This window comes from Gobius niger, assembly GCF_951799975.1.
Source record: "Gobius niger genome assembly, chromosome: 15".
Classification (NCBI taxonomy): domain Eukaryota; kingdom Metazoa; phylum Chordata; class Actinopteri; order Gobiiformes; family Gobiidae; genus Gobius; species Gobius niger.
The window spans coordinates 18,408,448-18,435,886 of record NC_136866.1 but is presented as its reverse complement, the minus strand read 5'-3'; the positions used below and the strand labels follow the sequence as shown (position 1 = coordinate 18,435,886).

The following is a 27,439-nucleotide window of genomic DNA, read 5'->3' as shown; positions in this document are numbered from 1 at the left end:
CTTCACATGAGAGTGTGTGTCTGTGCACTTTGTATCACGGTTTAAAATCACAAAAGATTTTCAAACCCTCCTCTGTGTCCCAGGCCTGACTCAAAATGATCTGACCGGCATCAAGACAATATTTTTGAACCCGAGTTTACAAGTGTGGACAGAGAAGACACTAAACATTGTGAGTGTTTTGGTCTTAGTCTTAGTAATGTTAGCCAAATATTAGCCAAAAACCAAGACAAACCACCTGTCCTATACCCTCAAATTAAACTATAGTTTTTAGAATGGTCTGATGTCTGATCTGAGTTCATTGGTTTAGGGATGACAAAAAGGCTTTAGACAAAAATGTCAGCTTTTACTAGTGAAGGACAAAACTCATTTTATTCCACTATTAGAAAAATGTTTCCTTTCAAAATCCTGGTAAATTACGTAAGTACATTTTCGTTTCATTTCATCATTTTGAAGCAGGTGTTACTTTCTATTCCAATACATTTTGGCTAAAAAGTGTTTTAATGAGGGTGAAGCCTGAGCTAAACTTATGCTTCCTATGTAAATATACAGTTAAATTCAGTTTAAATGAGCCGCAGCTTTGAGCTCACTAAGTCCTTTTCACTTCTGTCCAAAACATGATGGTCGTCTCTGTGGATTAGGACCTCATTTCCAGAGGAGTTAGAGTTGGTAAAAGTAGCGTGAGTAATAACAGCCCTTGCACGTCTGCGTCTCCTCATCCGCAGAAAAGAACACATTGTGTTCTTATGTTGCAGAAAAAGAAATTCCAAGCGCTGGAGCGCTTTAATGTGCACTCCATAGGCTCCATCTGTCGATTCACTGTCGATCCGCTCGGCCCTGACGTGTCGTGCACACAGACAGAGTGCACTGGGAGAGCGTGTGCGCCCTTTGACACCACCGCTTCCCCTCAATAACACACGTCTATATATACACCACTTATACTATGGAATCGATCGAGTGGTATTGGCGTTTCCATAGGGACATATGAGCGTCTAAATATTACTAAAGTATTCATCATAGTTATACAACGACCAAGAGGCAATTTAATGAGGAAAAGTTGATACAAAATTCTCAAACAATGGCAATAACTACAATTCTTTAAATGTAGAGACATCAGGTTGAAACTTCTGCTGTTCACTGACATGAATATGAGAAAAATGTATTGCAAGTTTTTTGTCATTCTGTGTTTTCATATAAAAATAAGGCGCCTAAAAATGCCCCAAATTCCCCATATCAGCAACAAAATCTGAAAATTGAATTGAGCTAGGTTTAAATGAATGTTTTTATTTCGTTGACATATTAGTCACTAAGGCTTTTTCAGAGTTTGGATATGTTGAAGAAATCAGGTTAGGGATTACTTATTAAAAAATCTCTCTGAAAATATTCCAAATATTGACTTATTGAAATATAAGACTGGAAAAGTCTGTAGGAGCTGCTGACATGGAGATAATGTGTCACATCAATGTGAGACAAATGCCCAAAAAATGGCCAAATAAATCTATGGAGAAACACTGAATCAGTGCAATAATCAAATATGTTTGAAGGTTAAGGTTTTGTTTGTTTCCAGGTGAAAGTTTATATGTTAAGAGACCAATTTGGCCCAAAGGTTTTCCTGTAGTGTCTCTCTTTAAGTGATACAAAAGAAGAGGAAGAATTCCATATTCCCAGAAGAGAACTGGGACTTGCTCATGGCTCATTTGGTACAGTATGGTTGCATGGAAATGGAGTTATGGACATTCTACCTTCATATGTCTCATCCTGATCCCTTTTCCCAAGAGCAAACACGAACAATGGCAAAACTATGGCACTGGCACCGTACACTGCACTGTGTTTGTCAATGGTAAAGCCAAACTTTAATGAGAGCAAATAGCCATCTCTAACCAGGGTTGAGTACCGTTAAATGATACCACTTTTGGAAAAGAACAAAAAAAAAAAAAGCTTAGGTACTACTGGTATTGAAAAAATAAAAGTATTGAAAGTAGGTATTGAAAAAAAAAAAAAAAAAGTTTTGAAGCTGTTGGTCCAGGAACCGCATTTAAGGAAGTGACTTGGTTGTTTTAGCTCAAATAAATGATCTTTTCCCAATTTTGTCCCCCATTTAATTTAGCCTCAGTATTGTTAGTACTAACAATTAGCAGCCCTCCCTCCAGCACATGTGCAGTGCAGATTTCTCGGCTGGTATATTCAACGTCTGTGTGGGCTGGTCACGGCAAACACAAGGTTTTTAAAAGTACAAATCCACAGCCCACCACGGTCAGAAATCCTTCAGACTTTCCAACGCCGCACCAGGGAGACGTCGCACTGAAGGTAATTGCACAATCAATAACACAACAATAAATGCAGGTTTCCCACGTCTTTTGAACGGACAGCTCCCAACACTTGCCACATGCTAGATACTGTTTTGGAGAATCCATTCACACCGCAAAGGAAGCTGAGGAAAGACGCAGCAAAAACGAGATGTGTGAGGAGACAGGGTGTGGAGCTACTAATGATCATAGATTATACAATAAAAGAATACACTCAAATGCATAAATAACTCATTTATAAGGTTTCAACTTCATAAATGAGTGTGAAAGGGAGAGCATGCATTTGTTGTGGTTCAAACTCAGATTTCTAACATTGAACTCTTCACAGGGATGAGTTCAGAACATTCACACTGTCACAGTAAAACAAACAAAAACAAGCTGCTAATTCCCCGGCGATGAAGCGGCGATAACTCTCAAAGTTTTTTTTTTTCTTTCACAAATGCAGTGATCTATGACCTGCTGGGAACTGAGCGCCAAAGTTTATCCAGTCAACTAACGAGAGTCTATCGGCTTTGGTAAACTCTAAAGCACCTGCTCGTGGCTTTCCATTATCGTTTCATCATCATGTTTTTTTTCCCCCCCGCTCACATTAACATCTCCCGTCTCTCCACAGCTCAGGGCGAGGTAATTTCATCGACGTGTCATGTTTAATCAGCGCGACATGACTCAGGCCAAATGGGTTCTCAGAAAACGGCACCGGGGTCTTATGTGACGAGGAATAGGAGAATAATGGCAGCGATGGTCGAGGCAGGTCCACATGCAGAGACCGCTCTGGGCAATTACAGACACTTTCCAAATAGACTGTGATGTCATGATTCGAACACTGTGAGAGCCATTCCTTTGTTCAGCCTCGTCTGATCGGCAACTCAGATGTGTTTACTTGATATCAGCCTTTTTAGCAACAAATAAAGTGGAGCACTGACGTAAATATGAGGAAAAATAGAGAGAGTTCAATATGTGGTATTGAAGAGCACCACAGAAACATGATCAATCACTTATTCAGACTGCTTTGAATACTTCCTACTATCCTCTGCAAATACTTCAGTACTTTCACTTAAGTTATTCAGGTTCGTTATTGTATTCTCGCACACGGTTCAGTGTGGGTGGACCTGACAGAATGGTGAGATCTTTCACCTGTACCTTCTGATGATGAACTCTCTCTAGGCTGCATCACTGTGAAGATAGAACATATACAGTGTCTGCAACACCATCTTTGCAAACAGGGCCGTATTATTTGCAAACACCAAAGGATGGGATATAACGGCGAACAAGGAGGTGTGATGCTTCTCTCGGGCTAGTGGAAACGCTCCGGTTGCTACGGTTACGGACACTCGCAAAGACAGGATTTCTGCGTGCAGGTCTGTCCTCTGCTCACCGCCGCTCAGAGATATCAGACGCATTACTTCATTTGAATCAAGAGCAAAAAAACAGCTCTGGTTAGATTAATGTTTACACATGGTCTATGATTGCAGGAGTATTAGTAATAGTAGTATTAGTATTCGCAGTATTAGTATTAGTTCAGCACATACACGGTGAGAACATCATAGCTCCAGATTCAAAGGGCCATAGAGGTTAGTTTTATCAACTTTTTATCATACAGAAGGTTCTTAGCTGCTCTAAAGCCTGCATCCTCCAACACAATTGTACTGTAGCTCAGTGCAGAACCAGAAAATATGACCATATTAGTCCAGTGCTCAGGTCTGTGCACTGGTTCAGTCGCTCAGAGTATAGACTTGAAAACACCGTGTTACAAGTCTCTTAATGGTCTCGCACCAAAGCACATCTGACATGAGAACCTCAGAGTCAGGACTAAACACAGAGAGAACCTCAGAGTCAGGACTAAACACAGAGAGAACCTCAGAGTCAGGACTAAACACAGAGAGAACCTCAGAGTCAGGACTAAACACAGAGAGAACCTCAGAGTCAGGACTAAACACAGAGAGAACCTCAGAGTCAGGACTAAACACAGTGAGAACCTCAGAGTCAGGACTAAACACAGTGAGAACCTCAGAGTCAGGACTAAACACAGTGAGAACCTCAGAGTCAGGACTAAACACAGAGAGAACCTCAGAGTCAGGACTAAACACACAGAGAGAACCTCAGAGTCAGGACTAAACACAATGAGAACCTCAGAGTCAGGGCTAAACACAGAGAGAACCTCAGAGTCAGGACTAAACACAGTGAGAACCTGAGAGTCAGGACTAAACACAATGAGAACCTCAGAGTCAGGACTAAACACAGTGAGAACCTCAGAGTCAGGACTAAACACAGAGAGAACCTCAGAGTCAGGACTAAACACAGAGAGAACCTCAGAGTCAGGACTAAACACAGAGAGAACCTCAGAGTCAGGACTAAACACAGAGAGAACCTCAGAGTCAGGACTAAACACAGAGAGAACCTCAGAGTCAGGACTAAACACAGTGAGAACCTCAGAGTCAGGACTAAACACAGTGAGAACCTCAGAGTCAGGACTAAACACAGTGAGAACCTCAGAGTCAGGACTAAACACAGAGAGAACCTCAGAGTCAGGACTAAACACACAGAGAGAACCTCAGAGTCAGGACTAAACACAATGAGAACCTCAGAGTCAGGGCTAAACACAGAGAGAACCTCAGAGTCAGGACTAAACACAGTGAGAACCTGAGAGTCAGGACTAAACACAATGAGAACCTCAGAGTCAGGACTAAACACAGTGAGAACCTCAGAGTCAGGACTAAACACAGAGAGAACCTCAGAGTCAGGACTAAACACAGTGAGAACCTCAGAGTCAGGACTAAACACAGTGAGAACCTGAGAGTCAGGACTAAACACAATGAGAACCTCAGAGTCAGGACTAAACACAGTGAGAACCTCAGAGTCAGGACTAAACACAGTGAGAACCTCAGAGTCAGGACTAAACACAGAGAGAACCTCAGAGTCAGGACTAAACACAGAGAGAACCTCAGAGTCAGGACTAAACACAGAGAGAACCTCAGAGTCAGGACTAAACACAGAGAGAACCTCAGAGTCACAATGAGAACCTCAGAGTCAGGACTAAACACAGTGAGAACCTCAGAGTCAGGACTAAACACAGTGAGAACCTCAGAGTCAGGACTAAACACAGAGAGAACCTCAGAGTCACAATGAGAACCTCAGAGTCAGGACTAAACACAGAGAGAACCTCAGAGTCACAATGAGAACCTCAGAGTCACAGTGAGAACCTCAGAGTCAGGACTAAACACAGTGAGAACCTCAGAGTCAGGACTAAACACAGAGAGAACCTCAGAGTCAGGACTAAACACACAGAGAGAACCTCAGAGTCAGGACTAAACACAATGAGAACCTCAGAGTCAGGGCTAAACACAGAGAGAACCTCAGAGTCAGGACTAAACACAGTGAGAACCTGAGAGTCAGGACTAAACACAATGAGAACCTCAGAGTCAGGACTAAACACAGTGAGAACCTCAGAGTCAGGACTAAACACAGAGAGAACCTCAGAGTCAGGACTAAACACAGTGAGAACCTCAGAGTCAGGACTAAACACAGTGAGAACCTGAGAGTCAGGACTAAACACAATGAGAACCTCAGAGTCAGGACTAAACACAGTGAGAACCTCAGAGTCAGGACTAAACACAGTGAGAACCTCAGAGTCAGGACTAAACACAGAGAGAACCTCAGAGTCAGGACTAAACACAGAGAGAACCTCAGAGTCAGGACTAAACACAGAGAGAACCTCAGAGTCAGGACTAAACACAGAGAGAACCTCAGAGTCACAATGAGAACCTCAGAGTCAGGACTAAACACAGTGAGAACCTCAGAGTCAGGACTAAACACAGTGAGAACCTCAGAGTCAGGACTAAACACAGAGAGAACCTCAGAGTCACAATGAGAACCTCAGAGTCAGGACTAAACACAGAGAGAACCTCAGAGTCACAATGAGAACCTCAGAGTCACAATGAGAACCTCAGAGTCAGGACTAAACACAGTGAGAACCTCAGAGTCAGGACTAAGCACAGAGAGAACCTCAGAGTCAGGACTAAGCACAGAGAGAACCTCAGGAAGAGGTCTCCTGCTAGTCCCAGAGTCAGGACTAAACACGGTGAGAAGAGGATCCGGCAAAGATCTGAGATGTTTAATGAGAGTGTTCTGGTTTCGCCTGTTCCCTAAATGCATCACACTAATCCAAAAGAGATCTAGCACTAAACACAGGGAGGATGGCATTTCGGTTTATGGAGCTAAAATGTCGCCTACTTTCAATGCCCTCCTGTTCAGTAGAGCTGGGATCCCCAAACGTTTCAACTCGTGTCCACCACAATGGGCATGTGAACAACCACTGCTAAACATCTAGTTATTATTTGCAGCAAAATACTGAAAATCAAGTTTCACAGTTTACTTTACCTACTTTACCCACAAATACCATTACACTAAATGCAATGCCAATATTCCTTTTGTTCCATCTTAAAACCTTCAAATCAGAATATTTTTTTCTATACACTTGTTTTTTCTCCTTCCTCATCTCCCAGCTGACACCAGGCCCTAAAGTTGATCAATAGTATTCAGCGCGCCTCGCCCATGCTTTCCCAAAAGGCACAGTGACCTTAAGAAACACGCCGGACAAGTCAAATTCGCTGTATTCAATTCTCACGTAATCGCGACTAATTTGCTCATTACTCTGCTCATGTCACGGCAGACAGCGCCAACAGAAAAGGCTGGGAAACGCTCTCTTTTCAGCACGCGCCGGCCTACGAGCGGGAAGAAAAGAGGAAGTGGGTCGGATATTAATAAATTGGACGGGACATTGTCATCAGGAGTGTAAATGCGCAGTAATGACTGGGGCTTATTGTCCACCTGAGACCTCTATTAGGGCATGGCAGACGGGCGCTGGAAAGGGACGGGCTTATTCTTGAAAATGGCACTTTCTGGAGGGAGATGAGGGAAAGTAAATGAAGCCATTTTGATCCCTGTCTTTAAGAACCGGTGTTTTTAAGTTACAACGTAAGATCTTCCCCACGATAAGAGATCTCAAATAACATTTCACCCACTGATGGGGAACGCGAGCTGGCTGAGAGGTGAGCTTTACCCAACTGATGACGTGTTGCAATAGTAGGGCAGGGCCATATGGCTTCAAATCTATATCACGATAATTGACGACATATTTGACAATGCAGAAATGACTTCAAAATCCCAGCTTTACACCTATTGGGAGGATTAATTCAGTGATGTTTTATTTATTTATTCTTTTTACGGCTAACTAATTTCCTCACAAATATGATCCACTCAAGCAATTTACATCCTTCATTTCATTTTACTTTTTAAGCGCCTGTCCCCGTGTTCTACAGTCGGTCTTTATGCTGCTCTGATGGAGCTGAGCGTAACATAAATTATATCGTGTCCACAACAATATAAAAAATTACAACGATATCAAAAAATGTTATCGCGATAATGATGTGCGATATGATATGGCCCACCCCTATGCAATAGTAACTATTGTAATAGTGAAAGGTCTCAATAATATTAGTAATGTACTTTGTGGAGTAGAATTGTCTTAGGATTCTTTTTGAATTCCCAAATGGGAGTGACTCACAAGCATATTAACCAATCAGAAGATAAGACGCAGGCGGCATGCTGCGTGTTTTGTAAACAAGGAAGTCCGAAGGTTTGGGATGGCGACTGAGGCAAACACAGGACAGTGAAGACGATTTGTCGTCATCACAGAAAAGCAGTACGCATTTGTGACAACATGGTCTGTGATTGGATCAATGGAGAAGTGTTGGAGATGTGATTGGAATAGTTCTAGACGGTCCTGCTTTTGGCCCGAAACAAAAAGCAGGATTGGCTGACTGGCCAGGCGAGTCAGGGCCTGTTGTATGTGGAGGAAACATTCACCTGGTGCCATTGCCCTGACCACCTCTTTGATTCCCATGTTTGAGGGAGAGTGTGTTACCTCGTCCAGCTCCGCCCGGCACTGGAGCAGCTGAGCCGCCAGAGTGCAGTCTTTACGATACATGTCCTGCACAGATCACATGCAGAGGTTTTGTGTTTAAAGGAACTTCCAAACAGCTCAGTTAAGCATGTAAACACCTGGAGGTCCTTACATTGTCCTCCTGCAGCTTCTCGATGGTCAGCTTGGCCTCCACCAGGCGGTTGTTGAGGACGATGATCTCTCGGCTCAGAGCGCGCTTCTCGTCGTCATGATGCTGCGACTGAAAAACAAAATACATTGACCACTTTGTTTTATTTGTGTCCTGTGACATGTGTGTTACAACATCAACTAAACCTGTGTCAAACATGCAGCTCTGGACCTGTGACTGGTTTGGAACTCGCTGCTGCGGTCTTTTGTGCTCTTATTTGTGTAATAGTAGATCGCAGCACGTGCAGAGGTGCGCATAGCTACAGTAATACTTCCAGCTTGTACTTCCAGCTTGCCTCTGCTCGCTTGGATAGGTTAAAGCACATTGCATTGCCATCTCGCGTTCTTTACAAATCTGCAAAGATCATTTAGATTTCCAATCCAAACGGTAAACACTTTCTCTCCGTGGTTTCTAGTTTTGAAAAACACGACTTCAGTCACAAAGCAGAGCCGAGCGTGGAGAATGCAGTTCCTCTGGTTACTATTGGTTACCAGAGCCCGTCCCTCTCTCCTCACTGCACCACACTCTGGGCACAGTAGTTGGCACGGAAATGTTTTGACAAGATCCCCACTATATTAAACGGCCAAATTTCCCCAGTGTGGCCAACTCTCAACGTGCAGCGGGGCTTTGTGCTCGAGCGTGTTGATTTGGCTTGTAATTGCATTTTCTACACTACTACTTAGTTTAGAGGTTCAGAAGATGTGGTGTGTGACTTTTTTTGAAGATCAGACTTTATTTCAAGTAGGGACACTCTTGGGGTCGGGGGGCCTCGCCGACTCACCATTTTCATGAGCAAAGCGACGCGTCTTGCACAAGGGCACAATGACAGTGTCCTTCAGCCAAACATCATTAGGCTCGGTTTACACGGCAGTAGTCTCCAGGCCAGGGGGAACACAGCTAACCCCCGCATTTTCTCCAGTTCAGCTTCATCCAAATCTACAGGCCAGCAATATCCCATTTGAAAGCTAAGACCAACAAAATGATCGATTTTTCCTTTTATTGTAGCTGCGATTTTTGTAACGTTTTTGTCAAGTTTGTGTTGCGTTCTTGTTTCTTTTTCATCACTTTTTTATGGTCTTTTTTTTGCGTTTTTGTCATGTTTTTGTTACTTTTTGGTAATGCGTTTTTGTTCATTTTCAAAGCTTTTAGATTTGGGTTAAAGGGACTATACAGAGTTTAAAAATGTTAAAATGTGTTAAAAAGTGTTTTCCTCCCACTACATGTTCCAACAATGTCCTAATGTGTAGAATGAGCCCAGACCTGTTCACCACAACTGCCTCTAAAATCCTTAAAAAAAATTACTTAAAAAAGGTGTTTCGGTGAGTAATGTTGCATCATTGTTTCTCCCTGATCTCTGACACTAATCAGAATTCCCGGTGCCATCGCATTGACCAATCAGATGAGCTTTGCCGTGAACTGGCCTGTCAGGTCCAATCAGGAGGGGGTGGAAGCTTGTTCTTTAACTTTTGAGATTTCTTTCTCTCTGTCTCTCTCGCACTCTTCATTTTGCAAACTAGTGGCAAACATGGTTTCCAGGTCCAATCAGTGTCTCTTTTGAGGCTATTCTGAGTTGCGGTAATCAAATTATTTTCTTCCTCCAGCACAAACCAGGAAGTCAGAAGTTAAATTAGCACAATGCAGGAACCAGATGAGATGTTACTTGATAACGCACTTGTTTGATTCAATCTAAATGTGTAGGGCCTTTAGAGCTGCAAGACTGGCAGTAGAGGCTCTGCACATGTTAGGGATGCATCGATCCGATACTGGTATCGCATTGGAGCCGACACTGGAAAAACATACAATATCGGGTATCGGCAACAAATGTCCGGGACTTAACCCACACCTGTTTTGCTCTCACCACTTTAAAAACACAACTTTCAACAACTAAAACTAAACCTCAGTATGGGCATCCTGCATGTCATTTTGAAGCTCACAACCAGATCTTAACTTCTGCAAAAGTTGTTTTGATCACCTAAAGCTAAATCTCACGGGAGCATGCTAATGCTAACAGGAACTAATCAGGGCTGGGACAGAAACTATAATAGAAATACCTAAAGTAGCCTAATAAAATCATATCGGCCACTGCTGGAGCAGCCAAGTGTTTGTGTTTTAGTTCATGAAAAGCTGTTAAAGAAAAACTGACATAACATATTTTAATGCAAAAGTGCAAAGATCACTTCATGTGAGTTGTTTATATTGATGTAATCTAAATAGCCCAAGAATATTAGTGTAGGAAAGTCCAGTGATCCTTGTTTAATGTTTATATGATATGATATGATATCGGCAGATACTCAAACCCCCAGTATCGGTACCGATATTGGAAGCAAAAAGCTGGATCGGCGCATCTCTACTAAAAACCAAAGTCATCACAACAAAACAACACATTTGACCTTTAAGGTGCATTCACCAATATCCTTAAAGGCCCTATACCTGATATTTTTATATTTTTATGGAACGAAATGTCTATTTTCCTCCTGAGACAGTGACCCAGATAAGTGACCCTGCAAGTTGTGAAACACATCTATAAACTCGTCTCGGTGAAGAAATGGGAGGCTACAAATATGTTAGGAGAGTCAGGAATGAGATTGAGGAATAAGTCAATTAACATTTTAATTGTTCTCATATTGTTTGTAATTTAAAAAAAATAATCAGTGGAGGCAGAACTGGCAGAAACAGGCAGTGAAGTGGCTGGACTTGGCGTCTTTCTACAAGCGTTTTTGTTTTTATTCACGCCGGACTAGTATTGGCATTGGCAGCTACCTTGACATAGATCATATGTTTAAAAGAATGATATCAAAACAACACAATCCTGAAGACACACAGTGGAGGTAGAATGGAGGTATTTGTAGCAGTCTGGGTTGCTGGTGAATACGAGGAAAACAGTACAGACTTCAGAGATGAATTTCGATGTCAAGACTTCGAAAACGCCACTTTCTTGCTCGCAAACCCAACATGGTGACCCGACATGTTTCCCAGAACCGCGCCTCGAATCTTCCCGTCTCATCGTCCTCAAAGCAACTGCGCTAACAACTCGTGTCTCTTTGTCTTTTCTCCGTTCCGTGGTCTCTTGGAGAGCGACGGCACCTGATCGTCGCTCCCTCCCACGTGTTGGCGGACAAGGCGGCTAATTGCACGTTGCGCAGCGTTGCACAAATGAAGCGAGGTGCGGCGGACTGCGGGAACAATGTCCCGGCGATCGGCGTGCGGACGGAAAGGAGGACAGCGCAGCGCGATAGGCTGTAATTATAGTCAGCGGCACCAACAGCGAGGCCTTTCATATTCAAATGGCCTCCACCGGGAACTCGTGACAGGCAGTTAGCGTGCATTGTGGGTCTTCGTTGTCTTCTCAGGCTCGTATTGTCTCTCTCTGCCCGTGTTTCCTTCCAGTTGGGGAAAATAACCAAGTCATGCGCAAAAAAAATAAAATGTATTGATTATGCGGCAGACAATGAACAGCTGCTGGGTAATTATCGGAAACATGTTGAAAGGATGGATGCTTCGAGGAGACGTCTGTTCTCAGAGCGAACGGCTAACAGTAGATAAACATGAATCAATTTAGCCTGACAACATCATATCTTAAAGGACCTATATCTGGATTATTCTTGTTTACAAACATCAAAAGAGGCATCACATACATTTGGAACTGTTCTACTGCAAAAAAGTCATGTGACATTAAGCCAAACATGGGGAGGTTTGGGCGGTGGCAGGTGACGTCGTCTCTATAACCCCGACCTGAACCGAGCACAATTTCTCCAGTTTGGCTTTACCAAAAATCTAAAAGCTTCTTGAAAAGAAAAAGCGTCAAAGCACCGATAAAAACGAGACAAGAATGATCATGAAAACGCAACAAAAAAGTGTCAAAAAAATGTGATAATGCAACAAATAAAGTGACAAAAGAGCAAGAAAATAGCGTCAAAAATCTGACAAAAAAGCAACAAATAAAAAAGTCCAAAAAGTGACGTCAACAACGCAAGGAAAAAGATGGCCTGTAGGCTGTGGGCTCCAGTCGAGAAGCTTTTAGGTTTGGGTAAAGCCGAACTGGAGAAAATGCGCTTGGTTGAGGCGGGGGTTAAGAGGAGCTAGCCACGGTGGCGGGTTCAATGCCGTGTCCGCTCAAAGGTGCTCCTTTAACGGCACACAACTCTCCTGTAGAGTTTAAATATTCTCTGCCTGATGGTTCTGTTCGGGCTGTCTGATTAAGAATGGACTGAGAGTGCGTGGCTTCCCCCATAGAGTTCAGCGCGGGCTAGCTGAAGCTCATTCATGCTAGCAATCTGACTGGGTTTTTGGAGCCAGCTCCTATATTTAGAATAGGAAAATAAAAATGAAAACAGTGGAAAGGAAAGGAAGAATAAAATTAGGACGATGTTGCACGTGTTAAGACCATGGAGGTCAGAAAGGCAAGCCTGTGGTCAATAATGACATAAAGTTTGAATGGAAAGTCCATAGGAGGAAGGAACCGCCAGTTCCTTATGGTTACAGGAAGACGTTGGCCACAATAAGTCCATTCTTAAAGGGACTATACGACTTTACAAATGTTAAAATTAAGTATTTTCCTCCCCCTACATGTTCCAACAATGTCCTAATGTGTAGAATGAGCGAAGACCTGTTCACCACAACTGCCTCTAAAATCCTGCAGTCACTCAAAAAGGAGTCAATTCAGGTCCGAAGTGCACGAGCTTAATATTAGAAGCTGCAGTTGCACATATGACCTGAGTTGGCAGTAGTGAGTATAAAATGGTTAACTTGCATCTAGCCCCAATTTTGCAGTCTGTGGTCACTCTTTACTCCGAGCATGAGTCTGAGCAAGTGGAGCAGCTGTCCGGCTGCTCTACAAAGAAGAGAAGTCCAACTTTAACTTCTTTTTCTCAGGACAAAGTGTTTTGATTCCCAAGTAAATACAGTAGTTATTTGACCAGAGAAAGCATATAAGAATTGACCTCAAAGCATTGAGCGAAAGGTAGAGCCTGCTCTGAAGGGGAGGAGCCTACGGGACCGTGGTGAAGTTCACTTCCAACAGCATGTTCCACACAGACTAAAGCACTACCGGTGATCATTAAATACATTATACTACTGCCTAACTACTGCAGTAAAACAATAACATGAATTCAAGTCAAGGCCTAAGCAGTGTTTCTATTTTTTGGTTATATTTTTATTAGTTACTATACTATACTAGGCATACATTTAGTTACAGCTGAAATAAGCTAATAGACATTCAATTATCACTTTAGAATTCACATTTTAGTTAGTAAAACAAAGTTTCAGTGGCCGCCCCTGATTTGAATAACTCGTTTCTGTCCGTGAGTCACATTTTTACACTAAAGTTTTTAATGATGATATAGATTTGCATCAGTTAGTGTTTTTATTGTGTTTATCAGAGGCATCAGTGGCCTCGTGGTTTGCAGCAGTGCTTATACTGTACACTCACATCTCGGTGGATCTTCTCCTCCAGGTCCTGGTTGATCCGCTGCAGTGCTGAGTAGCTGCTTTGTATTCTGCACAACACAAACAATATACAGCATGAGTTCGCGGTTCGTACAGTGAAGCATAGGACCTGTGTGTGGAGAATGTGGAGAAAGGCCAGCGCAGCAGTAACCACGGCGGGAGAGCGCTGTATACATGCTGCACAAAGGAAGAGCAGGGCAGGGCTGAACAATACATCACCCACTGATGGTTATCGCATAATATCCACATCGCAGAAAGACACAATAAACTGCAAAGCCACTGAGGTCCATCTGACTGAGAGCAACGTCCACATAAATCAAACTTAATTGAATAAAACACAAACAGCTTTTGATTTTTGTTGAAGCAGTAAATACAGTTTTTCTCTCGTATGATCCTCCATGCTTTAGGTCCGGTTACTTTGTGCTTTAGATGGCAGTGGCTCAGCAGTAGATGTTCTGATCCTATCTCCAATCAATCAGTCAATAGTAATGCAGAAAACTGTAAAGCAAGTGTCCAGGTAAACGTTATGCAGGAGGACAGATGCTAAAGGGGGAAAAGAAAAAGAACCACTTCTTTAAATAGGCTGAATAATGGATGTTTTTTTCTGTCAAATACAGATTCAGAGACGCAAAATATGTTTATAGTCCACGACAGAGGGAAAAAATAAAGACAAACTTCCTCCCCCCCTCGCTAAGCCACAATGTTTTGGGTCCGTCGTGGCAGGGGGCAGACATCGCTGCAATACCGTACCAGGTTAATGTGAAAACCAATGGGGACTTTACACATGCCAAAAACAACTTGAAAGTCTGGTTTGAAAAACAGTTTGAAATTCTGAAGCTAGATATTCTTCCTGTGACAAGTTTTAGCTTCGGGGGCGGAGTTTCCTGCCCTTTTGTCCTTGTTTGGAACATGGTCTGTCGGGGAGAATCCGGTAATTAGTCCCTAGTCCCTATAAGGAGTTATGAATGTTTAAGAAAATAACCAGTGTGCTCATTCCAGCCACTAGGGGGCAACTTAAATAAGAAAAAAAAGGGAAGAATTCCACACGTGTCCAGCAGAGGGCACTGACATAAAAAGAGATCAGGATAAAAACAGCAAATTATAGCCACGTGGTAAATGGTCAGTCTGCCCCAGGCCTGTGGCTACAATAGTAGCTGACCACCACCAAGTGCTGAGTGAATGATGAATAATGACCACAGTGTAGCAGAGTCTTGTGACACAGGCTTGTTAACTGCAATACAAGTGTAAGCCGAGGTTACAGTCCTGTAAGGCTCATTATTTTTCTTTTTTTTTGTTCATGGACCCTGGCAATACACTCCCTATATATTTTGGCCCCCAGGGAAATTTACTTGGAGACCCCTGCTTTATAATGTCAGGTGGTGCAACCGTCCGAGCAAATGACCAGACTAATAAAGCCTCTGAAAGGGAAACAAATAAACAAATAATAAAACATCATGGCATAATTGTACATTAAATATCTTTCAAATAAGCCACCACTCGTGAATATAAATAGTTTTAAAGCTTTTGAGATCACTAAAAACCTTTGTCCAATTTGTTATTTAAAAATGGTACCTGGTAAATGGATTCAACTTATATAGCACTTTTCTACCTTTATCAGGCTCAAAGTGCTTTACAGTAAAGAACCAGTTGCACATTCACTCTCTCATTCATACACCACAAAAATGTCAAGGTGGCACAACTGTAAGAACAGGGCTGTTATTTAAAAAAAAAAAAAAAAACAGTAGTACCATCAAACAGGATATATCATCAGCCAGAAGAACAATTCGTCTTTATGGCTGAATGAGTGAAAAAGTTGGAAAATCTCCATCAAGAATTGCTTTTAAAACTGTACTAAAAGTATTTAATTTGTAAATGTTTACCCATGCTTACAAATGCTAAAGCTAATGTAAGAGTCAACATAAAAGACCATTTAATTTTGAATTGTTGCTAATGTCAGGTGGTGCAACCAGATGGTCAAGTGGTGCAACTGCAAAAAACAAATATAACTTGTTTAAACACATAATTATCGACTCAAAAATATGCTTGAAAAGATGTTTTTAGACTCCTTATACGTCATGGACCCGTCTATATAATAATGTTGTCAGTGTGATTGGCCATATTAAACTGGTCTCATACTCCTTTCCCAATGGGCTGTGTGTCTTATGTGCTTCTTGCTGTTGGATATGCAGATGAACCGCCGGGTCGTGACACGGGTTAGTTCCATTTCACTCCGGGTTTAGAGCGGGGCTGGTTTGGTCCTGGTTTATCCGAGCCTGCTGCAGGAGGCTGATAGGATTCTTTAGTGACGCTGCAATGACTGGAGGAGACATGGGACATATGGAGAGCCTGGGCGCGCTCCAGTCGCCCGCGGCTCCATCTGGACACACATTCAAACCTGCTCGGTCACATTCAGGACACTGCAGGAAAATGACACTTGTTTTGTAGATGGTTATGTATAGTCTAACTTTAGAGCCATGAAATTGTGATCATCCATGAGAAACCGAAAGTAAAATAACTTTACTAGAGCACAGATACTCTTTACAAGCCTACTTTTAGCACTGAAAGTATCAAGACCCAATTATGATTAGTTCTACACAAATTGTGCAACTGCTTTACAAAAATCAGCCCATTACCAGGCCGTATGCATTGGTCAAGCGGTTGTCTTAGAACCGGACATTTGGTGGTTCAGTCTCAGCTCAATCTCGAATGCTTTTGTTGTGGCCTTCAAAGGAAATGAAAAAATAAATAAAGTAAAAAATACTGACAATACAATCAGAGGGCGGAGTTTCCCGATGATGAGCAGTAGGGATGTCAAGATCAATGGGTTTTACATTAGCGCAGTAATAAAAGCTCATAAAAATGTTAAGACCCACAGTAAAAAGGTCTCATGAGCCGCTCACTGGTAAAGGCTGAAGGAACAGAGTTAAATCCAGCCCCAAACACATGAAGTCAGAGGCAGGTTCAATAATACTTCACTAATGTGCACAGCAAATCTGAAATAAAGATATGAATAATATATGAAATAATGATAAACATTATTTCATAACGCTGCCAAAGGAAGAGGAACTCTTTTGTAATTATCAGAGGAGGTAGAGTAGCCAAAATATAAGTAAGAGTAACGATACTTTCAAATAATTGTATTGAAGTAGAAGTCAAAAGTAGTGGCCTAAATCTTTACTAAAGTAAGAGTAAAAAAATACCTGGAGATATTTTATCTTGAGTACTGTGAGTAACTGTTTGATTCATGTTTCAGTCGTGACAGAAATGATCAGAAATAAAAGTATCTGTTCTCTTGAGGATACTATTACTATACTAATATATTACACTAGAAGTCAAAAGCACTGGGAAAAAAATACTTTCAAAAGTACAGTTGCTTCAAAAAGTTACTTATTTACATGACTTGAGTGTAACTGAGTACTAACCCCCTACTGCTAATTATAGTGAATTCATGAGACGTGATGAGAGAGAATCTGTTGCTTCTTTTTGATACGGCTAATAATAATAATATTCTCTTGCCCATTCATTTTTTTAAATCATTATTCTATATTTCTTTACATACGGGTGAAAGCATAAAGATAAAAGATACCATTTCAATTATTTAAATAGATACATAAATGCACATTATTGTCTTGTTTCTTTTTTGTGAACATTTAGTAAGTAAGTACTTTATTTGTCATTGTACAACCGCACAACAAAATAGTGTTCAGGTGTTAGTCCTGAGCCGCTGTGGGTCAACCTGACCAACATTCGGAGGAAACCTGGCTGGCCTCTAATCCTCCTCTAATCCTGCCTTCAGGGTTTGTCCCTGTTGCAGAGCATGGTGTCCTGCACTGGTCAGCTCCTTCAACTCCTCCTTCCTCTTCCTCCTGCGCAGCTCCCTCCGCTCCACAACAGTCTTTCACCATCTTCTGGGAGAGCTTAGCAGTTAATCTGTTGTATTCTCTAGTGCACATCCATTAACCAGAACAATCCTCGTTTGTCCCTTTTCATGTTTCCTGTAGCTCCTCTTGTGACGCCTCCCCTGTGCTGCAGGTGTGGGGCCTCTTGGTGCCTCTTCAGAGTCTCAGAAGAAGAAATGTGTAGGTCTCAGATGGGTTTAGCTGATAAGCTAACTGTTTACTTTTAAAAAGCTGCTTTCTTCAATATCATTATGGACTTTCTGCAGTGGCACAGACACCAAAAACGCACATCGCAGAAAAACAGTAAAGGGTATATTTACTGACACACTTTTACCTCATTGATAAGAGGGAATTTGTAAAGGAATTGGCTTTGTTTGCACTATATCTTGCCCTATCCCCTTCCCTACCCCATCCCTCATCAGGCTGTAGAACATCTTTTTTGGGGGCCAAACAGTTTTGTCCTGACTACATTTTAGTTCTTCCCTAACTATCAGTCAGTGCGTTTAACATTTTCCGCAAAAAAAAAAAAAAAGATGCTGACAAGCCGAGATGAGCAACCCGACCAAGCGATCAATAATACAAAACGGCCGCATTGGGCTCCCACTGTGCGGTAATAGCACTGGGCTGGGTGGAGGAGGGGGGGGGTCCCGGCTCTTGCGTAATGTGTCGTTTTGGAGGGATAACGTAATTGTTGGGGGGACTTAACGGCCGTATTGAACCAGCGCAAATGACGGGTTTCTATAGTAGCGCGCTCTCTTTTCATTAGAACCGGTGAATGTCAAGCTTGTCAGAATCAGATGCTGGAGGATTCACTCGGTCGTCGTTGGCAACAAAGGATTATACGTGTTAATTAGGAGATCCATGAGAGTTTCCATATGCAGAATGTCAAAGCTGTGTTTCAATGGAGCTGAAGATTGACGTAGCATGTATGGAAACACTTGGATGGATTTGAATGGAGAACTTCAGCCTGATATACCGTACCACCATTTTGTCCCATTTCTACAGCAGCAAGTGGACCAAAAAAAAGTGTGGGAGGCCTTCTTTGAGCTTTTCCATTGCTTTTTCCGAATACGGTTGCTTTACCTATTCAGACATTTTTAATTGCTTCACCCTCCGCACTTGGAGGTGGTGAAGCTTATGCCGATGTGTGGCCAACAAAACAATCACTCACACGTCAACAAAGCCTGACTAACAGATATGGATGTGTCTAACGCTCAGCAACGCTATGTTCTTTTTACTTCTTTGTCATAACCTCAGAGTTTTTATGTTCACAATGCACGCAGGTTTTTTGGAAATGTGCGTAATTGATGAGATATAACATGCTATTGCCCAGTACATCCTTTGCCAAACAATGATTCATAAGGATTCAACTTCCTGGTTTTTCGATATTGTGGTTTTCTGGAGCAATTCTGGTGCATTCCAAAGTAAAAGCAAGTCCTTATCATTTTTTCATAGACTCCACATGAAGACAAAACGCTTATGTTTTCAGAAACTTTCTTTGTAAGCACGAAGCCAGTTTAGTAAATGTGTGCGTCAACATGGGTCGACTCAGGTCGGTAACAACGGAGCAATTCATCTGCCAGGCCTGTGTGAGGCGCTGTGACGCCAACACAGATAATAGAACAAGATGTAGAGGGTAAACTTTTGTGGAATGTAAACAGTGAAAATTAAACTGATTCAAGGGTTTACGATCAACAGAAGAGACGAGGAGGAGAGTTTATTCTTCAGATGAAACGGGACTAAAGCAGAAAAAGTGACTTTTACTGTCAGTCCAAAAACACAGACTGACTCGTGTTCTTCTACTTGTCACCTGTGGCTTGTGGACTGCAGCGGAGCAAAGAGGAGCGGAGTCAATGATCCATAAATAAAACTCATTATAAGGTCAGTAGATTATGGATAACAGACTCCACTCTGGAGCTGTGATGTCATCATTTTAGTAAAAGTTGCGGAGACATCATAACAACGGCGCCGCGTAAACTTTCCACTCTGGGACCTAGTTTGGAAAATAATCGTTCGTTTACAGACCCCCAAAACGCCAGGCTCGTATGGACGTATGATACACTGGATTGATAAAATATCTTTGCGTTTGGTCCTAGGCTTGACTTCGTATGGACAGGGCCTTAATTGACTAAATAAGTGGTAAGCCTGAAAACCTTTTATTTTGTGATTGTGGGGACGTTTGCGTCAACAGCCTCCTTCTGATAGATAAGGAATTAAGTGATTTATTTGTCATTGTACAATTGTGCAACGAAATTTCCTTCAGGTGTTGGGCTAGTCTAGTCCTGAACTGCTGCGACTGAGCGCGCTGCCATTGTGGGCCAACCTGACCAGGATGTTGTTGGAAGTCGGGGGGAAACCGGAGTACTGCCTCCTGGGTTTGTCCATGTTTCAGAGCGTGGTGTCCTGCACTGGTCAGCTCTTTCCTCTTCCTCCTGCACAGCTCCCTCCGCTCAGCAGTCTTTCACCATACTCTGTGTGCGTGTTTATAAGTTGTTTTATCTTTCTGTGAAGCACTTTGGTCTTCCTTGAGTTGTTGTAAGGTGCTATATAAGGTGATTGATTGATTGATATTGTGGAAAGAGCCTAGTAGATAAATATTATCCGTCTTATTCTCCAGTGAACGTCCATTAGTCAGAACAATAGCAGGCATAGAAGATTTGTGTAGCTTAGCTGTGAGTCTTGCCTGGATACCCCCTCGTTTTTTTGTTTCCTGTAGTGCCTCTTGTGACACCTCCACTGTGCTGCATGTGTGGTGGGCTCTCAGAATAAGAAATATGTAGGTCTCAAATGTCTTTAGCTCATAAGCTAGCAGTTTAGTCTTAAAAAAGCTGGGTCCTTCATGGCTAGTACAGATTCTGCAGTTAAAAAAAATAAAAAATCCACTACCTCCTCCAGCGTTTTCAGCAGAATGTAGTCAGTGGACACAGTGTGTTGTATATAAATGATAGGCGCCTCCGATATCGACTCAGCACAGTTTCTTGAAAACTCAGAAAGAGGTTTGCAGTTTTATATGGAAACACACTCACACCTGTGTGCAAGTGTTGATGACAAAGTTGACATTTTTAACAAAACAAAAACAAAGGGCAGAGCATGACGGAAAACAATGAAAACAGAAGGAAAAAAGACGGTTCTAGTTACAGGATTACCAATATCATTAGATCACTGGGAAGCAACGGGATTTCCACACTGTCGATCCACCAGACATTTGCCGAGTGAGTGCGCGGTGCGAGCCCACTCACCTGCGCAGCTTGTCGGTGAACTTGTCCAGCTCCTCCTGGGCCCTGCGCAGCTCGGTCTCGAGGTACTGCCGTGTGGAGTCGAACTCATTCTGCAGCAGCTCCAGCTTATGTGTGGTGTAGGAGAGACGCTTCCTCAAGTCCTCTTTCTGCTCCACCAAAGAACTGTACACAGAACCACAGTACACAGCAGGACAGTAAAAAAAGGTCTGTGCCCAAATTCACTTGACAGAACATCTGCGCAGCGCCACCTATTGTACTGGAGTGTGCATTAGCATGGCCAAATGCACTTTTTTACTTTGAAGCCTTTATATACGTTTTGTGGAGTGGAAAGTATTGCAAGTGTCTTTCAAATGTAGAGGAGTAAAAGTAATAAGTTCTCAAGCAAAATACGACTCAAGTAAAGTGCAGCCTACTAAGTACAGTACTTCAGTCAGTTCACTTTATTACTGACAACCTCTGAGCAACAAAAAAGTTATGAAAAAGTTATGAAAAAGTGACAAAAAAGCAATGAAAAAGTTATGAAAAGTGACAAAAAAGCAACGAAAAAGTGAAAAAGTGACAAAAAAGTTATGAAAAAGTGACAAAAAAGCAACGAAAAAGTGAAAAAAAAGCAACGGAAAAGTAACAAAAAAGTTATGAAAAAGTTATGAAAAAGCAATGAAAAAGTTATAAAAAGTGACAAAAAACGTTATGAAAAAGTGACAAAATAGCAACGAAAAAGTGACAAAAAAGTTATGAAAAAGTTATGAAAAAGTGACAAAAAAGCAATGAAAAAGTGACAAAAAAGTTATGAAAAAGTGACAAAAAAGCAACGAAAAAGTGAAAAAGTGACAAAAAAGTTATGAAAAAATGACAAAAAAGCAACGAAAAAGTGAAAAAAAAGCAACGGAAAAGCGACAAAAAAGTTATGAAAAAGCAATGAAAAAGTTATGAAAAAGTGACAAAAAAGTTATGAAAAAGTGACAAAAAAAGCAACGAAAAAGTGGAAAAAAAAGCAACGGAAAAGTTATGAAAAAGTTATGAAAAAGTTATGAAAAAGCAATGAAAAAATGACAAAAAAGTGACAAAAAAGCAACGGAAAAGTTATGAAAAAGTTATGAAAAAGTTATGAAAAAGTTATGAAAAAGTTATGAAAAAGCAATGAAAAACTTATGAAAAAGTGACAAAAAAGCAATGAAAAAGTGACAAAAAAGTGACAAAAAAGTGACAAAAAAGCAACGGAAAAGTTATGAAAAAGTTATAAAAAGTTATGAAAAAGTGACAAAAAAGCAATGAAAAACTTATGAAAAAGTGACAAAAAAGCAATGAAAAAGTGACAAAAAAGTGACAAAAAAGTGACAAAAAAGTGACAAAAAACGCTGTGAAAGGGTGACAAAAAAGTGACAAAAAAACAATGAAAAAGTGACAAAAAAGTGACAAAAAAAAGCAATGAAAAAGTGACATAAGAAACTTTGAAGAATTGGTAAGCTTTCAAATGAGGCATTAGTCTGGCCTTTAGGCTGTAAGCTTTTATATTTGGGTAAGGCTGAACTCAGTTAAGGCGGGGAAGAGGTTAAGAAAGCTTTTGGTTGATGAGTTTTCATTGGCGTCTGTGTCTATGTTGATGGATGGAATTACATATAAAACATATCAATAATTACAGTAAAACACAAAGTACCAGCACCACAGGCATGATGATGGGCAGGGTACACTGATGAAAATACAGGACACCAATATAGGGGCTAGCGTTAAAGGAAATATACTAAAGCACTGTTATCCACAAGTATTACAAGTAGCTAATTCAAATACTGTCAACTACCGTGAACCACCGACATTATAGGCAAGCTAATCAAAGTATCAGAGGCATGCTTTTGGAAATAAAGTAAAGAAGTGTAAAAATACTCAGGCTCCTGACATGCTGTCTGTGTATGTAGTGGTGATGAGGATGTAATATCAGCAATAAAACATAGTAATGATGGTTTGTGATGAATATACGACACAGAAAATGAATTCCACTTCCCTGTTTAAGCCATAATACATTCTATATCTTCAGTTTTCTTGGATCAATTCTGCGGTCGACTAACTTTAATCACATATAGGATTGCTTTGACCACGACACGTCCTCTGGCCATCTCCTCTGCACACACTGAGCCAATGAGCTGTAATACATCACATGACTTCTCCACCCGTGCCTTTAGATCTGAGACTGCATGCATTAGCTGGGCTTCAGTCTGATCAAAGGACAAGTGCATTGTGGGGGAAAAGGAAACATGGTCTTATGCAGAGTAGAGTTGAGGAAATTGGACGTCACCATAAAGAGCTGCACATTTTCAGAATCAGAATCAGAATCAGAGCAGTTTTTATTGCCATTGTTTGTAAACTAGGAACTAGGATTTTTTCTTGGTGAGACGTGCAACATTAAACATAAAAACATATAGAACAGAGTTTAGATAAAAAATAAGCTTTAAAACTTTCAACTATAAGGCTTTAGGGGGCACTTGCAAAACATTGTCTGTAGACTGAGCTTAACGATACTGTAAACCTGAAAGTTTATCACGGTTAATTCCAAATAACAAACAAGAAATACAATGTAAAACTAAGTCATATACAATGTGTTGCATAAGTATCTGCCTCCTTTAACTTTTCGACATTTTGCCACGCTGTGGACCACAAACATAAATATATTTCATTTAAATGTTATGTAAAAGACACACACTAAGTGACACACAATCGTGAAGTGAGATGAAATTTATACATGGTTTGTCCAGTCCTGCACATCTGGAGACTGGAATTTTTCCCATTCTTCTAAGCAAAACAGCTCAAGCTCAGTCAGATAAGAAGGAGAGTGTTTGTGAACAGCAGTTTTCAGATTTTTCCACAGATTTTCAATAGGATTTAGGTCAGGACTTTGACTGGGCCATTCCAACACATTAATATGTTGTTGTTTTTTTAAACATTCCATTGTAGATTTATCTTTCGTTTAGGGTCATTGTACTGCTGAAGGTGAATCTCCGCCCCAGCCTCAGTTCTCTTGCTGACTCCAGCAGGTTTTCCTCCAAAATGTCCCTGTATTTGGCTCCATCCATCTTCCTAACAATTCTTACAATCTCCCCAGTCCCTGCTGAGGAAAAGCAGCCCCACAGCATGATGCTCAGAGAATAGCTAGTATATAGTAATAGTAGTAGTGTAATATAGATTACACACAGGTGCCTCTATTTAATGGTTAGGGCAAGGAGTGAACATTCTGCAGTCATTAGGAATGTTATAAAGGCAATTTAATGCACTCTGTATAAATACTTATGCACGCCCCACTTTTCACTTTTCTATTTTATGAAAACTAACAGAATCATGTATCATTTTGCTTTCACTTCACAGTTGTCTGTTTGACAAAAAAAAGATTAAATCAGTTTGGTCTATAGGCTGTAAGCTCTAGTCGAGAAGCTTTAAGATTTGGGTAAAGCCGAACTGGAGAAAATGCGCTCGGCCAAGGCAGGGGTTAAGAGGTTGAAGTGAATTAGGACTCACCATTCTGACCTTAAAGAAGTGTTGGACATGGACATGCTTTTTAGAAGGTTTGTTAATGTTGATAGCAAATGTGTGGCTCTGGCTGAATGATTATTTTTATTAAAATGCAAAAACATGCAGCAGAGTGTGGGAAGCGGGAGCTGGTGGGTTTGTTCACACTCTCTGGATGAAACACTTCCTGTTGATAAAATACTGGCACTGTCACTTATTCGAATGTGCAAAACACCACGCAGTCATTAATTCATGAAATAACAGTCAAAGGACTTATCTTCCACTGGCATGAGCTTTTCCACTTGGACTTTGCTGTCATTTGGAGTGAAAAATATGGATCATAATCTTGAACTTGTTCCTGGAGGACAACACTTGTGGCTCCGGGGCAGTAGTTCTCAACTGACAATTACGACAAGCTGCAGCCGAATCAAAACGGTTCATTTCAATGCAAACTGAACGCAGCCTTTTTTTTTGAGAGTTGTTGGCTGAAGCGCTGATCGTTAAAGCAATTTCTCAACGGCACGGTTAATAGTAATAAATCTTGACCCACCCATTCATAAACATTGGTTTATGAGTTAGTTCGCAGCACATGTTATTTAAAAAGTACATGCACCATAAAACACAATGCTCCCTGTGGCAAGATGGCCGTCAGATCTAGCTCTGTGGTTGGTGCATAGCGTTGACATTTTTTAACGCTAGTCTCTGCTCCGGCCGCCCGTATCTCGCCGCTCTCCTGTGGATTTCCGGAGTCTTCTTTCCGGTCGCCAGGCAGCATAGGGAATGAATGGAAGCTCGCGGCTCTCCTCTCTTCCACCGCTGTTGGTGTGAGCTCGGTGTTATTGTTCAGACCTGACATTGCTGTAATACCACCCCCTGGTGGCTGGGGGGACTCCATAAGACACTTAGTAAACCGGGTTCCTATGAAGACTTTGACCGTGTTTGTACTGCTCAAAAGCCTGGCTCCAAAGAGTTTTTCCTTTTCTAAAAATCGCTATGACCCATGTGACAACACTGTGGTCGTCATATTGTCTAACCACACTAGGCAATGCATCAGCAATAAACATGTTAAAGAAACTAGATGCAAGTTGGTCATTTTATACTCACTACTGCCACCTCAGGTCATACACGTAACTGCAGGTTCTATATTAAGCTCGTGCATGACGGCACTTCGGACCCGAATTAACACCTTTTTGAGTGACAGTGCAGGATTTTAGAGGCAGTTGTGGTGGACAGGTCTGAGCTCATTCTACACATTAGGACATGGCTGGAACATGTAGGGGGAGGAAAATACTTAGTTTTAACATTTTCAAACTCTGTATAGTCCCTTTAAGCCTGAAGCATTGATTGAGAGGCTCTGGAGCTCTGAGGAGGCTTGTAGCCGGTCCGCCCGCCCCGCAACAGTAGGGCTTTCCACCTTTTTGCCCTATGAAGGCACAGGCTTGGTCAGAGGAGATTGAGCAGCCATGTTTTCAAAGACCATGTAGGATTATTACTATGAATGGGGCTGAATGGATAACCGGTTATCTCTTGAATACATACAGTAGCAGCTATGGTTTAGACCCTAACCATTGTGGGCTTGGTGGATGAAGTCCTTCAGTCAGTTGGACCTGTCACCGATCGAGACGCAACAGATTGACAACTTGTTTCTGTTAAATCAAATCAAAATGGCCTGGTTCTGCCTGGCGATCACCTCTCAACCCTGACTCTTTCCGTTTCAACTTTCATGCCCCATCAGGACAAAGCGATGTCAAGAACGGCATGTTTGTGGTGGAGGTGTGCAGGGTTCAATGGAGAACAAGGTGTCAGGTGAAAGCATGGTTGGCAGACCGTTGACTGCTTTCCTATTTCCAATCGTATTTCTGTTGTTTACACTCCCACAACGCAATAAGCTGCAGCACTTCGATGATTCACAGTGTCTCTGCTGAACGGATGCCATTAGCGCACTACATTACCCAGCTGCCCCGGCCCTTTCACCTCCACCTATCCGTCATTGCGCGCGTATTAGCTCGGGAATACTGCAGGTGTTTGTTGTTGGATGTAGCGCCGGCTTATTATGAAGTGGATCGGGGGAATAGGGGAAAGCAAAAAGAGAAGAAAAATTGCACATTAGCTGTCCCTGGAGTGAAGACTGGCTGACTCACGCTTTCGGAAAGCTTTTATCGCAGGTGAGAGGAGCCCGAGGGGAGGCAGCAGAGGTGGGACGTCCCGGAAGGATGTTGTAGGAGTGTGAAGCGGACGCAGTGAGACAGACGGATGTGAATATAGTGGTGTGAATGAGTGTTGAATGGGGAGATTAGGATGCTAATTTGTTGGTTAAAAATGTGAGAGATTGGACTGACAATATCAAGCACTTCAAATCGTATGTAAACTGTTTTGTGAACGATTTGTGCTCGTGTACCACTAGTACGTTAGGATGTTTCAATGGCTTGGATTTGTATTGTGCTTTTACAAGCTTGACAAGGCCATCATTCATTCTCTCTCCACACTCGGTAGCAGTAAAGTGCATATAGCCCCAGATGCTCTGTCCTCTCCACAAACCACTCACACGCCACATTCATGCCAACGGTAGAGAATCGCACTACTTTTTGGCCGTCATGGCATGTACTGTGACACATGCATATGCTTGGGGACTTTACAAGACAGATAAAATGTCCTCCTGTGACAACAAAGATGGGGGTATTATATCGTCATAGTTTTTTGATTGACAAATCCGGGATAGGTCCTCAATTCCTATAATCCTTGTTTCCTCGCTATCCGTCACATGGATTTCCGTTTCCAGTACAGCTTGACTTTGCCAGACTGTTCCCTGTCTATTCTACACAGAGAAGAGGTCTGGACAGGCAGCAGTTGGAGCCTTTTGAAAGCGTGGGCCTGACAGTGAAACAGTGGCGTAGCCAGAATTGAACACAATAAATACATTTGACCAAATGCTAAATATGAACATGAAC

At 41.8% G+C, this 27,439-nt stretch overlaps 2 protein-coding genes across 3 annotated transcripts in view; both read right to left on the bottom strand.

The window, feature by feature from the left end:
• The window catches only part of LOC306975298 (cytosolic 5'-nucleotidase 1A-like), a 225,445-nt gene that overhangs the window by 110,703 nt on the left and 87,303 nt on the right, over positions 1 to 27,439 (bottom strand). The gene's annotated exons all lie outside the window — the stretch shown is intronic.
• LOC306975238 (brain-enriched guanylate kinase-associated protein) overlaps positions 1 to 27,439 on the bottom strand; it is a 71,093-nt gene that overhangs the window by 3,353 nt on the left and 40,301 nt on the right. For both annotated transcript variants that reach the window (XM_079572724.1, XM_079572723.1), the window contains exons 3-6: positions 20,997 to 21,158; positions 13,842 to 13,908; positions 8,378 to 8,485; positions 8,227 to 8,292 (exon numbers count right to left, since the gene is read on the bottom strand). In XM_079572724.1, the coding sequence (XP_079428850.1) occupies positions 8,227 to 8,292; positions 8,378 to 8,485; positions 13,842 to 13,908; positions 20,997 to 21,158 (403 nt within the window). The remainder of the gene's footprint in view (positions 1 to 8,226; positions 8,293 to 8,377; positions 8,486 to 13,841; positions 13,909 to 20,996; positions 21,159 to 27,439) is intronic.